Source organism: Chiroxiphia lanceolata, chromosome 12 (genome assembly GCF_009829145.1).
Source record: "Chiroxiphia lanceolata isolate bChiLan1 chromosome 12, bChiLan1.pri, whole genome shotgun sequence".
NCBI classification, from domain to species: domain Eukaryota; kingdom Metazoa; phylum Chordata; class Aves; order Passeriformes; family Pipridae; genus Chiroxiphia; species Chiroxiphia lanceolata.
This window is the reverse complement of record NC_045648.1, coordinates 9,079,939-9,099,587: the sequence shown is the minus strand read 5'-3', so window position 1 is coordinate 9,099,587 and position 19,649 is coordinate 9,079,939. Positions and strand designations below refer to the sequence as shown.

Below are 19,649 nucleotides of genomic sequence, written 5' to 3'. Positions count from 1 at the left end.
TACATGCATCTGAAAAAAAAAAAGAAACCACATACAAAAGTGTGGTATGCAGGCCTCAAACTGACTAATACAAAATGTTTGGGGAATAAAGGTTTAAAAAAAATATTTAAAAAGCAGTAATAAAACCTTCTTTTAATGACCAGAAATTCTGATGAGAAACCCTCTGTCTTGAGCATATACATACTGTCTTAATAGAGGAATTTGTCTTCCTGAACAGAGCTTGACTTTACTGATCTCAAGACATAAGTTTTTCTCATTATCATTTAGAATTACTAAGTACTAGGAACTAAGAAGTTGCAGTCAGTGATAAGTTCAACAAGTGTTTATTTCTCTTAATTTTACTTCTCAAAGGTGATTTTCTAGTCGGTGTTGATGAATATGTTTCTACTGCTCTTCTGAGGGGATGTTAAAAGAATGACCTTACATAAGGTGCATAACTGAAATTTCTCTGATAGTAACATTATGCTTGGACTTCAGTCTGATCTATATAGTTTGATTTTGATGCTGCAGCTTGGAAACTGTTTTGAGGGGTTTTGGTGGGGTTTTTTCTTTTTCTTTGCATTGCATTGAGAACTGTTAATTTCTACTGCTGCATTACTAAACTGGGTAAAAGAGGTTTCATTTTTTAAGTGAACCACAGTTTTGTTTCAACATGCAGGTCTCACAATCCTTCACACTCATGCAAATGTGAAATGCTGTCTTTTTGTTCTTTTAGATGAGAGGGAACTGAAATTTAGTGACGTTCAAATACACACTGATTCCAAGTACTGTAGCTCATCAACAAATACAGAGGTGCATCACAATTTAAATGAGTTTATTTAACACTTCCTGTTCTCCAGAAATGGATCTGAGCCCAAGAATACCTGCTGTATATAACATTAGTGCTTTCTTCCAGTAAAAATCCACTACTAAAATACAGAAATAGTTTTGTGACTTTTCTACTTCGTAAGTTATTTGACTCAGTGTCACAGATGGTTAGGATCAACCATACCAGGCTGGTATCAGAGGCTGTGTAAACTCCAGTCCCAGGCTGTAACTCATCACTCTCCCAGTCCACTGGAACTAGAGAGTGCTTGAGCCACCACTGACACATGCTCACGAGGAATGACAGGGACTCAGGTTCATTGTTTCTGCTCCTCTCACTGGGATTTTAAGTCAGATTCCTTGATATGGAATAAAATTTTCTTCCAGCGCTGCTCTGCCTTCTGACCTTAGTTTGAACACCACGTTTTGCACTCAGCTGGTTTTGCTAAGATACACACCTTGTTTTCAAAACAGAAGAGCCCCATTCTCTTCCCCCAAGTCACACATGTGTATACACTTTTTCTTTCTTCTCTGCCTTTCTTCCTGGTGTCATACAAAGTCACTTTGTCTTCCTCCTCCCCCTGCCTCACAAGTATGCGGATGCAAGAAAGATTTTGTAAATTTTGCTTTACCTGAACACTTGCAGAAGGTGATGCAGCCACTTCTGACACAAGCTTTCCTTTTCTGTCTGCGTTACACTGGTCATCACATGTGCAGTCCTGCTTAAAGTATTTCCTTGGTGGAGGTTTGGGCTTTGACGATTTAGGTTTTCTAACCAGGATCTCTGATGATTTCTTAGTGTTTTGCAAAGGTCGACCTACTTCACTACAGGTAGGAGGTGAATTTCTCTCCGAATTATGAGCAGAGAATGAGCACAGCAGGCCAGGTTGTCTGGTAATTGGTACATCAACACTATGTACTCTTGCTTTCAGGTCAGTCAGTTGGTACAGAGCACCATTGCCACACGAGGACCGGGGGTTGTAGCTGCTGTCGCTGCTGGAGCGAGTCATCAGCCTCTGGACCCTGCGGTTGCAGTAAGCAGCATTCCTTTCAATGTGTTTTTCGCACGGGTGTCTTCCATGCCAGCTCATTTCCAGTCTTTTAACACCTGTATGAGGAACATATTCAAAATGTCTGTTCAATACGTGCAAAGTGATCTTTTCTAAGATTCAGCTGATTAAATTTGCAGCTAAATACCATCATCGGTGGATGCCAAGGTGTGATTGATGCATTGAAGGCTGGTAGAGTGAAGAGTCAACAGGTACATTCCTGGACACCAAAATAGCATTTTCCATATACATGTGCACATATATGTATGTATGTCAGCAGTGTAGTTATACTAATGATAATTCTGTTACTTTTGGTCCTTTAGAAGACATGAGGACACTAAGAGGAGTATGTTTCTGTGGGAGGATGTCATACCTGAACTGGGCAAATAGCTCCAACCATATACCTTTCCTCACAATTAGGGGATTAACAAGCTGTTTGTTCCCAGCACATCACCTGCATTGTGCAGTTTGTTGCTGTCATAGTGCTATCACTGACAGATAGTTGTTTGAAAAGCTCTAAGCAGAGGTTGTAAATAAGGAAGGATGAGCAAATGTGAGAGGAAGTTTGCACAAAAATTTTTGTTGGTAATCAGACAGATTTGTTCTGTTCTCTTCACCTGGTAACATATCGTAAGAGATGTGTCAGGAAGGTTGTCCTGTGATGTTTGTCTTTCTGCTCCAGGTTATTTGACTGTTACCAAGGATTCTAATACAGCATGTACTCATCCTCAACATCTTTTAAGTCAAAATTACCATGTCTCAGTGAATGCACTTATTCCCTTACCTTCAGTGCTCCATTGATGTCTCTCCTTTCCAAATCTGTTGCTTTCCACAGCTTGTGCAACAGCTTCCTTTAGCTGTTGCTCAGACACCTAGGAAATATCATGCCATTATACTCTCATGAGATTGGTGTGGGTGATGATTAACATTTAAACATTTATTCCTTTCACAAAGCTTTCCAAGTCCTGCAGGTCCCCAAACAGAAAGGCATAGACCAAGTTATATCACACATCAGTTAATTTTAAAGCTCAGTGCACACCATTATATTTGTATATATTCCAGTGTAGATGAAGTATATCTATGGATGTGCTGTATAAAGTGGTTATTTAGGTAAAATGGGATCTTTCAAAGATAGATGTTCTTTCATATATTTCACTAGAAGTGGAGTTCTGGATTTACCAGTATAAGATGACTTAATGCAGCATAATTTATGCAACAATTTAAACTTGGTAATCATTTCTACAGTATTTGGTGTTAGGAAGCATTTTTTAATGAACATTTTGCAAGAATAAACTATTTTACTTCAATATGAATTTAATTATAAATATTGACTGGGCAAGACCTAAATTTTAATTACTGAAAGACAAGTGTAAAAACATTTCTTTAGGGGAAGATATGTTCTGTCTTTCAAATTATTTACTTATCATTGGGAATTCTTTCTTGGGTAAGAACTATATTTTGGTTTATTCAATACTAATTGAATGTTAGTTCTGTAATTTCCTTATTTAATGTACAGAAACTCATGTAAGACTGTCTCCAGTGATCTTCAAATCTTGCATGATTCTATTTAAGATAGTGCATATCTCAGGTTGGCTTGTGTGCAGTGATGATTATAGAGAGATCAACACCTTTGTTGTCAACATTTTTCCACCCAGTTTAGATTAGCACTTGCTCCCTCACTCACTCTTAGTTCTCAATATGTGCTATACTGAAGGTCAGAAAGAATACAGTGTGCTACCTGTGGTTCAGGGTGTCTGCTAACGATAATTTGTACTGCACCAGGATCACAATGGCTTAGCACAGCATAAACTTCATTGAGAGTTGTATTTTGTACTGAAGTTTCGTTAATTTCAATAATTTCATCTCCACACCTACAGAGATATTAAAAAAAAGGCAGAGGATGTAAACAAAACAGATTCTCTCCCAACCTTGTCTCACCCATGTGAAAGTATGCAAAAGGAAAGTCCATATGGTTGACCTCTAATTTGATCACAGATTAAATCTGTCTTTCTGTTGCTGTGACAGAAAATGGAATGGGAATGAGTTGGATGTCAGGGGGTTTTGATCTGTCTCGTTGCAAGCAGTATCTGAGCTTTCTTCATGCTCAGCTATTGCACACCTTGTGCCTGTGATCTTTCTGCTCTGCTGCTGCTTCCACCTACACCTTCCTTCCTTTCAAGTTAACACTTCACTTTTCATGTCTTTATGTTATGGTAGTGCTATTGAAGGTCAGAAAGGATGTTATGTTTCTGCTACATATGAATAACTTGTTAATAGAAAAATTCTAATAACAAGCAATTGTAATCCTCCTGACTGCTAGACTGAGTCTTTCTAGATGAAATCCAAATTACGCCCACATGGAAACTGAGACTATCTTTGTCTACTCTACAGCAAATATCCCCATATATTAAGAGGCTGACTGAAGGCACTGATTTGTATCACACAAGTATTCAAATAGTTTAAGACACAGTTCTTTCAGCTAAAGTCTCAGGCATGTATGAGAAGAGGGTTACAGAACACCTCAAATTAAATCAAAAAGCCTTCACTGAAACTGCAGTGTTCTGTTCAGTTCTCAGTATGTTCAACACTACTAACTGGTCATAAATTTTTGAAAGTGAATTTCTACATTCCCACTAAAGCTCACTTCAGAAAATCTGCATTTCTATTGGGCAGGAAGGGATAGCATTTAAGGAGCTTGTATCAGAAAAACCTCAAAAAAAGCCAGAATATGCCAAGTGTTTGAATTTTTCCAAATACTTTCTCATTTGAAAATCTCCTCCAGCAGCAATGCTATATGCTTGTCTAAGACCTTCAAAGCTAGCCCAGGCTGGGCAAGAGACAGTAATTTCACTGGGTTGCTGTATTTCTGAAAATCCCATATCTCCTGAATACACATGCTCAAACCCTGAGGATAGCACATGTTTAAAACACGTTATAAACCCAAAATTCACAGAAAGCACTATGTCTTCCTGCCCAAAGAGGTCGAAAATAAACCCATAAACCAGAGCAATGAAAAACTTGTGGCATAAGACAGTCTTTCTCATCCTACCTGAGTCTCCCATCCATATGTGCCACTGAGCCTGGTGAGAGGGTGTGAATAAAAATCCCGGAAATACACTGGAAGTAAGGGATGCTACATAACCCAATTCCAAGGCCAACACCTGGTTCTGAAAAAATTAATAATAATTAAAAAAAAAAAGGTAAGAAATAGTCAAAACAAACCATTGGAGAGACCTTTTCAAAAACTGTCTTAATTTTTTTTCTGCACAAACCACAGCCAAAGTCTTGCATTCATGAATGTTGCACTTTCAATACTGACTGCTGCTTCCACTCCTTTTTTTTCTTTTCCTTTCTGTTTTTTTATTGTGTGGTTGCTTTGAGGGCTTTTGTCCCCCTTTATGATTAAAGTGAGTGCACACCAATATTGCTTGTGGGGTTCCAAGATCTGGTTGTTGACAAGAGCTTTATTTTTTCATGTGAAGGATATGAATTTGATTCTGCTTGAGTGAAAAAAAAAATGAATGATTGGCTCTTGAGGACAGATGGTGTTCAAAATCCTGCTGTTGATAGATAGTTGTTAGCACTGACAGGCACCAAGTGTATTAAAAAAACTTAGTTCAGGAAAAGAATCAGGTTAGTGAGGAAAGGCTCACTGTTCAGAGAGCAAATGAACAGTGCTTCATCAAACAGTGCTTTGTTGTCAGTGATCAGTTAATTTCAACGCTTACCTTTGTTTAGGGTAACTTCCATTATGACCCTGTCATTGGGCTTTGTAGGATTTAATGGGAATGATGCACTTTCTGAACTGAAAGAGCTGTTTTCTTTGGTTATGCATGTGCTGGAGCTCAGTGACTGACACAAGAGGGGTGACTGACAGCTGGAAGCAGAATGAGGTGTGCTGAAGCTTGTCCTGACTGTAAGTGTCAGAAGACCCTTTTTGGCCTGTTAGAAAGAACAGAGAATGAATGAATGGGTTGAGTTCACGTGTATGTTGTGTGTAAAGACAGAGATTGTTCTGGAAGAAGATTATGTAACCTTGAATTTTTGTAAAGCATCATAATGTGTTAATCCATGCATGGATTCTCCGTTCAGTTCCAAGATTTCATCACCTGTTTCAAAAGACAAAAAATAATGTTACTATTACCATATTATGCAATAAGATGCATGATACATACGTGCACTCAAAAGTAGCCTTGTAAATGCAATAATGTAAGCAGGTTTAGAAGTCACTTATTGCTCATTTCAGCTTCACTTCAATCTGTCTTTAGGTATCATTTTTTGGGAAGTGGGCAAAGTGAGGGAAGAGGGATTTCCCACCTTCTTGTAGCCTTCCATCAGCAGCAGCAGCTCCACCAGGAAAGATGGTTTTGACATAGATGCCTATTGGTCCATAAATGCTGTCTTTCCCTCCAACAATACTGAAGCCCAAACCCTAATTTATAGAAGAAAAACAGTGTGTGAGGGCCCATGTTCAGTTATCATAATAGTTCATTTGCAGTTTCTTCTGCATTACCTATTTAGGCAGTATTGTCAATGGAGTAATATAATCCATGAAAAAATAGTCAACCACATTCCAATAGTAAGAACAAATGGGAATTTTTGCAAAATATCCTCATGATTTGCATTTTGTTTGTTGCAATCAATTCATTCACTATTATAAGTGCATAGAAAGGTCTGGTTTGTTCCTGGTATCTCTTCTTTTCCTTCTCAACAGAACTGTATTTATAGCTCAACTCTGACTTGAAAGAAGCTCTGAAGCTGCTGTGCTGGTGCAACTTCTGGATGACACAAAGTCTATGATTTCAATCCTACCTCCAGCTACCAGAAAGGGTAGCAGTGAGTGACAGTGTTGATGTTGCTGGCTTGATGTGGATGTGTTGTTAGAACCTGAAGGCTCTACCTCAGCAAAGAGATACTTCAGAAGGTTAAGAAGCAAGTGAATGGTAACTAATCACTCCTGGCAAAGCCAGGATATGAATTGGCAACCCAGAAGTAGCAACATTAATACCTGAATTCACTTCCCTCTGCATAGCAGATTACATTTGTGAAATGAAGTAAAACTCTATGGTAAATTAAGAGAGCCAGTCTTACCTTCCCTTGTCCTTTCATCAATACAATGTTTGAAATGACTGAAGCCTGTGAGCCACAGGATGTGTGCACTAGCTGCGCTGTACTTAGGGATCTAGATGATCTCGAAATTGCCTGTAAACATTAAAAAAAAAAAAAAAGAGCTCACAAAAAATTTTTAATACAGAACCTGAAATTTTTGGACATACATTACAACTACTTGTTTATTTGAAATTTTCCTCCTTATAACTGAAGGTACTAAAGATTTTTTTTCAGTCTCTCTAATTTTCATAAGCCACTTTTTATTCAGACAATCACTAATCACTGAATTTGTCCTGCAGTGATTAAACTGGAAAAAAAATAGAATGTTGATCCTTCAAGTATTGCACTGGTGTAGAAAGATGTATTTTCTTCATCTCGCAACTAAATAATTTTATCTTGGGACAAATAAAACCAGTTTTGCTCACGAAAGTTCTTCAGACTGTGAACTACTCTGTGCTTCTGCTTATGTGGTGAACCACCACATAAGCTTCTTTCTACTGCTGAAAGATGTGAAGCACATCCTTTTTGCTTGATAACCAAGGTGAGCAATTTCTCAGTGTTCTTCTTCCCTCCATTCCACAGACAGTGGATTTCATAACTCCAGCCCCTGAGATTTAACCCATTTTAATGGACATTTAATGGAAATCTCCTATTTCAACATGGAATTGGGTATTGCAAGCTAATTTAAGCCCTGACAAAAGTCATTACCTAAAGCTAACTATGCATGAAGTTCAGCAGGGCCAGAGTTAATTGCACTCATTACACATTGGAGAGAGTTCAACACTTTTTTTTTTTTAATGCAGCAAAGTGAAACTAACAGCTGTTGAAGCGTGGAAAATCAGCCAAAATTTTGTCTTCTGCATATGTGAAAAAATAAGTCTCAGTTTTGGCATAAAACCAAGATTAATTGTTCAACATGGGATTAGGAACATGATTGAGAGGGAGATGTCTGTGCAACACCAAAACCACACTCTCCAAAATATATTCCTCTACCAGATCAGAGTGATTATTTATTCCATTGTGGATCTTATAAATCTGAAACAGGAAATTTTCATGTGTCTTTTGCTTCTGTGTGAGAGGATGTATTTTTTATTTCTGTTTGTGGTGGGCAGTGATACCCAAAACGAGGATGCTGCCAAAGAGCCTCTGCCAATGGGCAGCACATGCCATGCAGAGCCTTTGAGGAGTAGGGAACCCAGTGAATCCCTGAGGGTCTGTCTGTGTGCATGGGTGTTGTTTGATTGGTCTCTGTGCTCCAGTTTGCCCTTCTTCACTTGTATTAAAGCCCTGGATGAGGCTGTGGCACTGGAAGGGTGAGGGACTGGCCAAGAAAAGAGAGGGAGCAGCAGTGAGTCCCCCAGCCATGCTTCAGGCACAGCAAGAGGTGACAGTGAGGAGCTTCATTTCCATCTCTCCCTCTAGGCTTGAGCTTGGGAACCACTGGCCATAAATACCATCAACCTCTTTGCCCTGCCCAGCCTTCGCTCTCCCAGACAGTGACGAGTTGTTGCCAGTCTCTAGCCTACATTAATGGGGTGTTTAAATCTTTCTCATTCAGTGTGGGCAGAAACTGAAGTGCCTGGCACAGCCAGTGCAGCAAGGGCAGCCACTTCCAGCCATCAGGTGAGTCCATCCTTCTTGTGGCCATGGGTGGGCCAGCACAGGTGACTCTGGAGGCTGGTGGCGGTGGGGTCCAAAGTGAGGTGGTGTGAACCACATAGGGGGATTTGCACACACCGTAAAACCTGTTGGGACAAAAGGAGGGAGAAGCTGCTGGAGAAAGGGGGGTTTGCTGGCATGAGCCTTTCCTGGTCTCCTGCCCCTCACAGAGGAGGTGTTGGGGGTAGAAAGCAGAGGAGAGTGACCATCATCCCTGACAAGGACTGGAGAGAAGCTGGGTTCTGGTAGGAAAGCAGCTACCACAGTCACCCAGAGAGTTTTGTTTGTTTTTCAGGTGATTTCCTGCAGCACTTACCGGGGCTCTCTGTGCAGAGCAGTCCAGCTGTTGGGAAAGAGATTTGCGGCTGGTGTGGAGAGTGTGGGGCTGTCGGTCCCTGAGGGGCACAGCTCTCCGGGGTGCCGTGCTCTCCACCTCCCCCATCCAGAACGGGCTCACACCTGACACAGAGAGGCTGTTATTGCTCAAACGTTGGACACTTCTGCACAGTCATTTTATCAGGTAAACGTTACTTAGAAATGTTTTTCCTCTCATAAATCTCTTTGTGAAGGGATCAATCTTTTCGGTCCTCGCTGGGGGGATAGCCATTAATGTTAAACGTAATAGAAAGCAAACATTCCCCACCAAACAACTTAGAGTACACCTTAAAAATTCCCCCATAACATGTAAAGCTTATGCACAAAACCTGACTGTTGCCATTTCTTTTAACACCCCAGTACCATCGCACGAGGAGGTGCTGTGCTGTGCATTCCCTGAGTATTACAAGAGAGCAGATGACTTCTCTGCCACTTACTGGCTGAGTTACTGCGAGTCCTCTGACATGCAGCTTTACTGTGCAGAAAACCATTCTGTACTTCCAAAGGCCTTTCCTTACCCCTTGGCGTTTCCTAAAACAAAAACAGACAAGCAAACAAAAGCAAAAAACAATAACCAGATAAACAAGAAAAAACCTCTATTGCTATGCAAGAAAATTTTGAATTGGTCTAATCTTAAAAATAAATTTTATCCTAATTTGACTGGCACAAATTTCAGCCTGAATCAAAATATATGAAGCAAAATTAATTATTTAAAATAGATAGGATGATAAAGGAGAATGCAGCTCAAAACTTTGTTAGAAATATTAGTGTAACAAAGTACTTTGTTAGAAATATTGGTATAACAAAGTAATAAGACAGAAATAGATTCTGGTCTTTAATCACAACAGACAGAAAATTAATTGGACACTCCCAGCTGGTTCAGGTAGACTAATAGTTTGATGTGTGGATGAATTGTAGCAAATGCTTGCCTAATTTCTGGGGTTAACTGGTGCTTTTGAGTACTCAAGCACCTTAGAGGGGTGTTGTATTCAAGGGAGAAATTCTTAGACCCAGCTTTACAATGGTGGCTAGGTGTTCAACTTCTGATTTCAGAGGGTTGTTTTTTAGTCAAAATACAATTTGCGTGTTTAAAAACCTCTGAGGACTAGGATTTTGTGTTTTAAAAAAAATCAGTATCTTCTACTTGGAAAATCCTGTTGCTTTTGAAAATATGGCCAGTAATTCTTGCACTTAAAAACTTGTAGATAAAACATTCAGGTTTATAAAGGCAGGTTTTTAGAACGGTTTGAAAATAAATAAATTATCACATCTGAATAACAGTTCATGTTAGGAGTAATTTCTGTATGTGTATAGTTCCTGCAAATCCTACTTTTGTTATGACATTGATCCTGAGGGAATCACAGTTGAAGGAAGAACGTTACTAAATACAGACAGAATATGGAAAGTGATATAAATACAGTAAAACTCCAAGTACAAAAGCGTTTTGCTCAGCAATATTCTGCAAGGGCTGAAAAGACCACAAGAGCAGCATAAGAGCACGACCTGTATGTTCTAATCTATCTGGAACCAACAAACACTTCGTTCCAGAATTCTGACTTCAGTGGTTCTGTTTGGAGACACCTCAAGATCTAATGAGAGAAAATTTTCCTCTTGGACAGCAGGTGGAGGTATTGCCAAGTAGCAAAATCCTACTAGGGCTTTCAGTCCCATTCCCTTAAGGAACTCTTCAGAATAAGAAATACAGAGAAGATCCTTGAAAAGGAATTTTGAAAATGATTTTGCAGTGTTAGGTAGCTTGGAAAGCCTTTGCTATTAGCTATAGATCCTAGATCCACAAAACTACTTCATTACAGGGCCTGCTCTCTGGTTCCTGGATTCATGGATCTTCCCTTAAATCCACCTCTCAATCTGCATTTGCTCAACTTCTAAATGGAAAATTAACATTGGCAAGCTATGTGCTTCTGAAAGGAGGGGTTGTACAGCCCTTGCTAGAGTTTCCCAGGGCCTTGGCCTCCCCATAGCTTCTGTTTATCTGGGAAAAAGCTATGCTGAAAGTCACCAGAGTCTGACCACAAGAGGTTTCGGGTTTTGTCAGGAAAGGCAAAACCATGTTCTTCAAACGTCCGATGAACAAATACCTCTCCTCTCTAAAGTAAATGTCAAATCACCCCACACTTGTGGGAGGGGACCACAGCTTTCATGCTTACTTTGTTAGCCATCAGGATGTTCACCAGTCGTGTCGTTGGGTGAATGAGAGGTTCAACCTCCTTGCTGGGCAGATCTTTAAGTGACTGTCCATTTAGTGTTAACAGTTCGTCCCCTGGGCTCAGGCAACCATCCCTTAAAAAAAAAAAAAACCAAACAAAAACCAACCAAACCGGAAACATTTGCATATTATTTTACAAAGAACAATATGGCACTGTTGTGCTACGTCTCCTCACTAACTGAGGAGTCGGCTGCAATTCTCCCTTTGCCTTGAAGAGGGCTGCCACAAGATGCCTTGATGTGTGATACACCCCATCCCTTGCTTGGATTTTCTCCTGTTGTTGCTCTATCCTGGTGATCAGTGGCTGCCTTTTGACATTTTGCTAACTTTTAGGCAAGATATTCCTCCTCTCTCACCATCTTGCATTTGCAAATTGATCAGAGACTATACACAGACTTTACTCCCTGTCAGAACCTTGGCTCACATTGTTTTCCAACAACCTTGGTAGGCTGGTGCCATCCTACACTGCCCTTTAATAGGGTGACTAGGAAATCATGTTTGAAAACTTGATGTTATGTACACTCTCTCTTTCTTCCAAGTTTTATTTCTTAGTGTAAATGGAGAAGCATTAGATCCCTGAATGTTCGTAGTTCTATTTTTCTAGAACCTTGACCCGTGTCTCCAACTTTAAGCGTTGTAAGAAGTTGTTCCCAGGCATCACTGCTTTTCTCTGGAACAGAGCTTCAAGGCATAGCTTTTCACAGAAAGCTGGTCATGCAAAATCCATGCAAAAAATTGGCTCTCTAATAACTTGCTGACTCCATGTGTACGGTACCTGCTTGCTCGGCCTTCAGCAGGCACGTGGCTGCCTGTGAGCCCTTTCCAGAAAGATGAACATTTTGGACTCCTGGAGAACTTGAATCCTGAGCTGCTGCTCCCCGACGTTGCACACAGCCTGCAGATGCAGCTGTCCTGATTCAGAAGATGAAAGATTGCATAAAAGAAAATGTACCAAGGGTGTTAAAAGTTGCTTACACTTATCTTGAGCCTTTTTAAGAAATATAGAAAGTGTTCACGTTCTTAGAACCAGATTGCCTCCAAGAAGAATAGGAGCAGGCCTTTAACACTGTGCAGTTGAGAAAGAACAGTGATATTACAGAGTCAGTGTTTTAAAAAAGTTGTTTTCCTTAGAACTTCAGTGGCTTCTGGCTACAAGACGGGAGAATTAGAAAGTAGTGTCCCTTTGCATAGAGGGGAAGAGAACAAATAATAGACTTTTCACAGTAACTGGGTAAGCTTTGCCTATGCTAACTATTATAAGAAAAGACAGGGAGGAAAATAAACACATGCCAGAAAATTAAATGCTCTGGAAAACAGAAGAGGTCTGGATGGAAAATAAGTGTATACAAAACACTAAAAGCTCCACCCCTGCTGCTGACTTGTTAAGTAGGGGCAGGGGAATAGAGAGGTCTGCAACAGTGGAAAATTCTTTGTCCACTCCAGACTGGTTGAAGTTGCTGTAGTCTGTGTTGCATCTGGAGGACTAATTGTAAGCATATTTTTAATGCGGTTGTGAATCATTAACACACGGCTACGCAGAAGGAGAAATAGTGTCTTAAGACTTTTAAGGAAAGCAAAGAATGGAGTGACTAAGCACATGAAGCACAACACATTTGACTAGGAAATATGCTCCTGTGGCACAAATATGTGAACACTTAAACATTCTAAAGAGACAAGGAAAGCTGGAACGTTAGCACACAATTTCTTCTCCATTTGCTTAGTATATGTCCTGGTTCAAGTATTCACTCATTCTGCTCCCAGCTGAACCCACCTCCTCTGCCCTCGCCAGCCTCTCCATACTCCACAAAGTGAAGAGGACTCTCAGTGTATCCTGGTCCAGGCTTGTTCCCAAGAGATTTGTGTGACTGAGGTATAGATTTCTGAAGGGGAGGCAAATTTCATATGTTAGGACAGGCCACAAAATATAGCAGTGGTCAACTGTCTGTATTGCTCCCTGGGCCCCTGATCAGAGTGGCATAAACTGTTTCCAGTAATCTGCAGTCCTCTGAGACACAAGGAAAGCTGTATAGCCACTTTCACCATCAGCAGGGCTCCATTTCTGCCCTAAGCAGAGTTCATCCAGCCCTGAGAGTGAGAATCATTATGCTCTTTCACCGCAAATCAATAGGGATCACATCATACCTGACTGGCAGCAAACACAAACTTCAAATTTACGGCAATGTCAATAAAGGTCATTATCTTTTAGGCTGACTGCTGAAGCCTGGCTCCCATTCTGAAACCTGCCAGAGTAAATCTGAGGCTGTGAATGAATGAAGTATTTAGCTTGGAGCCCTAGGCTCACTGCAGGCTGAGTTCAGTAGGTAAGGGATAAGGGCTGTACTTGTATTGACTGACTCGTTAACTCTGTGGGTTTACTTGCATTCCAGATTGTCTGCTTTTAACGAGGAGTGTCTGAATTTTACGAAGCCTCTTTTGTTCACAAAGAGTGCTTCTAGTGAGTAATATGTTGGGAACCATATAAGCATGGACAGAATTCTGTCTTAAACCAGTTTGTTTGAACTCTAATGTTAGCTTTGGAGATTCTGTATTTACTTTTCACCCAAGATAAATATCTTGGGAAATACTTACTTGCAATCAGGATTACATTATGTTCTTTTTTTATATCTTATGGCAGTGCTTTGAAGTCTTCGGCATGGTAACAAAATAAAGATTAAAATTCTGATACCTTAAAATTTGACATCTTGAGTAGCCAAAAATATGAGCTCACTTTTCTGTTTGTTTGCATTGGTCCTTTATTTCAGGTATGATTATGAAATTACAGGCCAAATTTTGCCTGAGTGAAGTATCCATTAAAACCCAAAGGGTTTTCAATAGGGTAGTGTGCTTGCTCTAAAACATGAGAAATATAAGATAGATATTAAAGGCAGGAAATTTTTCTCCCCATTGGCTAAATATTTTGAGATGTCATCTGATTGCAAATTGGGGGTGTTGTAAAAGAATAATGGTATTATAATCTCAGTGTTTAAAAAAGTTATTTCCTTTCTTTTTTCTGTAGTCAGAATTCAAATTTGGACTTGCCAACTTATCTTCTTAGGAGTCTTTACTGTTATATAATGCTCCCCTGAAGTATATGTGTGCCCTCTCACAGATACTGGTCAGACATGCACGCAGAACCTTGCATAGCTATTCTCCATACTTCAGTCTCTTCTTGATTTTCCAGCTGATAGGCCTTTTCAGACTGTCTCCAACTCACCAGCGTTAAAAGTAGAGCCGTGCTGATGCTTTACATATAACCTGTTCACAGTGTACAACTACTGTGTTAGTGGTACCTGTAAATATCCTCCTGATTTCATGTCCAAAAGTTATCTGGCTCTCACCAGTTTCACAGGACATCACAGAGTGCAGTGGGTTTGGCTTTGAGGTCTTTCATTGCAGCACCATGTGAGACCCCTGGGGAAGACACTGTGTTTTGTCCAATGGGACACATGACAGGCTGGAAAATCTGGGTTGTACTGGGACATACGTGTGAAATGACACTAAAGCAAAACTGATACAGATATTTTTCTAAGAGCTGTAAGTTGCGTGCACTTAGTCACTAGGAAAGTAGAGGTTAAATCTGATATACACTGCAGAAAAACCTTGGGAACATTTTTTGTTTACACATGTAGTCATCTTACCAAGCTGGGCTACATTTCAAATCAGCTCTGTGTCTCAATCGTTGCTGCAATTCATTTAGGTGAATAATTTAAAAAAAAAAAAAGTTTTTATTGGGCTGTGGACATGTGACAAGTATCTGCATGTTGTCAGCATCTGTATTTTTTGGGTCCTGGTTATAGATCACTGTGTTCATATCCAAGTTATTGCAACATGGCAGAAAATTAATAAAAGCTGTTCTGTAGAAAAATAAACATTTGACCCAATTCATGTGCCAGCAGTCAATTTGCTTTGCGTTTTGTTCTTTAATATCTTTTTTCCTGTCTCTCTGATTATTTTATGCATAGAAATACTGTGGATGGTTCCAAGAGTAAAGACAGCATTTATTTTTGCACCCTTCTCCTTTTCAAAGCATCCTGCTGGTTTTGAAAGGTAATTTATAGCTCGGAATGCAATGAGTACTAAAAATTTGCTAAAAGAAGGTTGGCAGGTTTGGTGAGGGGGCAGGTGGATTCTAGTTCAACCTTGTCTATTCAGTATTAGAACATATGTTTAAACGTGTATTTGCTGCCAGTGAATAAAATCTCTGCTTATAAGGGGCTTTGCCTTCAAGCACTTCAAGACTCTGGGGAAACTTTTATCTGTGTTATAATATGCACTCAAAGCAAAATTTGTATTTAAACTGCTTGGCTGAAAGATAAAAATCAAAGGTGGAGTTCAAGAGCCTTCTTTAATGCATTTTTTTTCATAGGTGAGAGCAGATTAATTTTTCTTGTATTTAGTTCTGGAAAAGTAATTTGCACATCCAGGCCAACTCTCTCTTCCTGTTCCCCTTTTTTGTCATGCAAAATGCAAAGCTTCTGAGGATGTTTTTTATCTGCCATTTAAAAGATTTCTTTTTCCTTCGTGTTTTCATTAGACATTTGTAGCCAGAGTCTCATCTCAAAACATCTAATTCCAGATGTTGTTTAGAAATAAGGGTAACCATGGCATCTGTGGAAAACTGAAAAACTTTTGTGCACTCTGAAAGTAAGACACAGTAGTTAGATTGTCTGAAATGAAGTGTTATACAAGGCTAGTTCAAGTAAGGTCTTGGACTCAGTTAACCAAGGGTATGACAATGAGCTGACTGACTGCTGGTTTAAAAAAAGAAGAGAAAAAAACCCAAAACAAATAAACAAAAAAATCTAACAACAGTACAATAATGAATTTAAATATTTAGCTTTTATGGCCTTCTGACTGTGAAATAGCTGGGATTCCCAAGAGAGTACAGTCTTTGGGGATTTTCTTCAAGAAGAATTTTTTTCTGCATCAAGTCTAACAAAGAAAGGGCCAGAGTCGCTCTGGCATAAACTCACTCTGCTGGTTCTGATGTATCCTAGCCTGATGCTTTGGTCTTTGGTCTTTTCAAAATATTTATAGTAAATGTAATTCATTTTCCCAGCAGCATATTCCCTGTGCAATCAATAAAATGGCAGAAGCTAGAAAGAAAGAATGATGCAAGGAGCAGGGCATGGATTTAAGATTCTGCCCTAGATAGGCAATTCAGCACATCAGATGTTACAAAAGGACCTTTCCACCCATCACCTGGCCTTAAGTATGTTTTTCTGGGAGCCTTCCCCCTGGCTTGTGTTTTGCAGCACTCACTGTCTTAATGCAACAGCCTCTTTCCCAGCTTTCTCTGAGGATGACATGGCTCTTGTGTAGCAAAATCGAAAAGGCTGGGAAGACAGAAAGAGAGAACAAGTAGGAAAAGTAAGGAGAACACGTAAATATCTAAATAAATGCAGCCTCCTCTCTTGGCTTTGTTTTTCCGTCCTGCCCACGGGCTCATGTTTGAGACATTACAGTCTGTTGCCATAGCACTTGTCCTGGTACCAAAGGGCCAGCTAACTGGGGTTTGCATAAAGGCAAGTTAAGAAAAGTATGTTCTGGTAGTGACCAAAGGAGAAAAATTACCTTTTGCTTTTTCTCTCCTTTGAGAAGAGGGGCAGGAACCAAAGGAAGCAACGGTACAGAAGTTTCTAGAACCAAATAGAGCCATGCAGTCAGATCAGCTCAGATCCAGTGTTTGCATAAAGAATCAGCCCTTCTCTATTCTGGTTTATTCTAGATGCTATTTCAACCCTGCTACCAGCCCCACTGACTGGTAACTCCCCATGCTTCCCAGGGCACTGGTGGTACAGGGAAGAGGTAAAGGAATGTTTCTTGAAGTAGTAGCTCTCAGACCCAGCAGAGACTGCTGTTTTCTAAAGAATAGGAGTTCATATTGTCTATTCCTGCCCAGTTCTCCCAATAACTGGCATAGTTTCAGTCTCTGTAGTGACATGACCAGGCAAGGACATCTTCCACAGTGTTTGCTGTGGCAGTGCTCACGGTATCAGATACTGCTTGCAATTTCTTTGGTTTCTTTTCCTTTCAGGCCACCTGAAAATTGCTGATTTTGTGAGAAGCAAGCTATAAGGGAGATCTGCTTGTTTATACATTGTCAAGCTGACGTTCCACCATGCCACACCAAACACACCTCATCTTGGAAGCTATGTGGTCTGGCAGCTGGCTGAACAGATAACAGGTAACCCTGGGTCTCTGGGCATGATGAGCAGTTGTCAGTATAAGTGAATAGTGGAGCACAGATACCAAATGAATTAAAAGACTGTTCATCTGCTCTCATCGTTGCTGACAGAACGCTAGAGAAGGAAGAGAAATCTTTGCTATTTAGTCTTGAAACACCATTTGATTTGCTCATGGTTTATTGCTTGTGGTGAATCTCATGCCCAGGGAGATACTTAAGGCTTTTCACAGAAAAAAGGATCTCGTATTTTGAATACTGATGTTACAGGTTCGCCCTTACTCTGGAGAAGAAATGTACCGGGAACATTAAATCACGCAGCACTTCTAAACATTCTCCTCTCCTTCCATTGTGACAGCAAATATTAAGTTGTTCAGTTCTGTGGGAGTTATTAACACCTTCAGAGTTATGGTTAGGGCTGCAGGTGCTGGAAAGCAGAAGAATAATGGAATAGCCTCAGCAACACCACTGTAAGAATGGAATCAATTTTCTTGAACAAAGACAAGGATTCTTCAGCTCTGAGTCACACATCATGAATTTCTAAAGTGTCACATGAAGATGGAGAGAGAGAGTATTACACTGGGACTTGAAAAATGCTTGTGGACTCCTTAACAAGAGAGGTCTTAGGCTTAAGCTTTGTTAAGACGTGGTACAGGAAGATTGTACTGACAGGCTGTTGCCATATGGAAGAGAGAGATCACTGCTTTCATAATACAGGGGAAGCCTCAGCAACAGTAGTACAGGATAAGGTCAGTATGGCTGTTACCAAAGTTCATCCTATTTAGCATGATGAGATAAGACTTTTTAGAATCACTCATTGATCCATGACTCTGAAAGGTATGGAAGATTAGTAAGTAGTATTTGAAGAGGTTTATATTGCTATGAGAGCTCTGGAGTGGGAATTTAATGGTACCCCTTGTCTACAGTGGCACTAAGCAACCCAAATGCTTCTGTAAGGGGCTGGGCTGATGACTAATTTATGTCACCATCCATCCCGGCTCCTGCCCCATCCTGGTCAGTGACACTGAGGCTTCAGCCAAAGAGTGGATTTATACCCTTAGCAGTTACAGTTTATCTGTGCAAATGTATTAGTTATGGGACTTACCCTGTTCCCCAGATTCCTATTTTAGCTGCTTACCAGCTATAAAAGCCAATGATCTAAACTTACAGTCTGCAATAAGATACTGAGTAGTTTCATATGGATATGGATCTCAACAGTTACTGGAGCCCTGCACACTTTGGAGATATGCAAGCAAGTAGACCGTGGCAGCTGACACACACCTAAGTGCTTCAACTTTTAAAAAGAGAAGGTGGGGAAGTCCACAGGGACCAGCCCTTCTTCACTCGCAGCAGGGAATCAGCAGTGTTCCAAAAAGGAGGAGATGGTATGGATTTCAGGTGACCGAGTGTATATTGGGACTTGGGTCTTGTTTTCTGTCAGAATGTAATAGCAATTTGTTTTGGTTTTGTCTTCATGCTAGGACTCTGCCGAGGGTTGAAAAATCTTATATCCATCCTACTGCAGTCCTTGCAATGTTGGGCATGCTGTGATCATTAGCAAGAAACTCAAGGAGTATGGGGAGATTCCGATTTTCAGTAACACTGTACCACTGTGTTTTAGACAGAGTTTTAGCCAATTTCTATGGGAGGTATGTAAAATAAAATAGAATATATAAGAAAAACATTTTAGGTGAAAGAATCAGTTCTTTCACATAAGCAACTATTTGCACAGATAAAAGGCATATAATAAAGGAGGTGCCAGGAGGATGCTTGCAGTGAGGTCCCTTTTACACATCAAGCAGAGAGAAAGTGGAAAAATTAGGTTATGCTACTGAAAAGGAACTTCCTGAAAGCATCTAAAATATGTTGTTCAGACTGAGAAGGTTTTGGATTGTTAGTGTTAATATAGTTACTTGATTAAAGAATAATATTGAAATACAAGACTGTTAAGACTTTTTATATCTCTAGGAATTGTGATGTCTCTGGTGGTTTTAGAGTCATCACTAGCTTCTTCATGAATCAGGGAAAGAGCATCTGCCTACTGAATCTCCTGTCTTCCACAGTATTAATATAATTCATGCTTGCATAGCTTATGAGATCTTATGGTATTGCACTCTACAAATGTACTTTACTATAGTGACAGCTTTATGTTTTGAGCTGGATTCTGTACTGCAGGTAGAACACACCAGCTGTGCTAATCTGAACACTGTGAGTGGCCTGGAGTCACTGATTTCAGCAGAAC

General features: G+C 40.1%; 1 protein-coding gene across 1 annotated transcript in view; it reads right to left on the bottom strand.

Moving 5' to 3' along the window:
- The window catches only part of IL16 (interleukin 16), a 40,121-nt gene that overhangs the window by 6,185 nt on the left and 14,287 nt on the right, over positions 1-19,649 (bottom strand). The window contains exons 4-15 of the mRNA XM_032700634.1: positions 11,999-12,135; positions 11,165-11,297; positions 9,434-9,527; positions 8,938-9,080; positions 6,945-7,055; positions 6,171-6,285; positions 5,889-5,962; positions 5,582-5,795; positions 4,903-5,020; positions 3,592-3,724; positions 2,638-2,725; positions 1,437-1,912 (exon numbers count right to left, since the gene is read on the bottom strand). Coding sequence (XP_032556525.1) covers positions 1,437-1,912; positions 2,638-2,725; positions 3,592-3,724; positions 4,903-5,020; positions 5,582-5,795; positions 5,889-5,962; positions 6,171-6,285; positions 6,945-7,055; positions 8,938-9,080; positions 9,434-9,527; positions 11,165-11,297; positions 11,999-12,135 — 1,836 coding nt within the window. The remainder of the gene's footprint in view (positions 1-1,436; positions 1,913-2,637; positions 2,726-3,591; positions 3,725-4,902; positions 5,021-5,581; positions 5,796-5,888; positions 5,963-6,170; positions 6,286-6,944; positions 7,056-8,937; positions 9,081-9,433; positions 9,528-11,164; positions 11,298-11,998; positions 12,136-19,649) is intronic.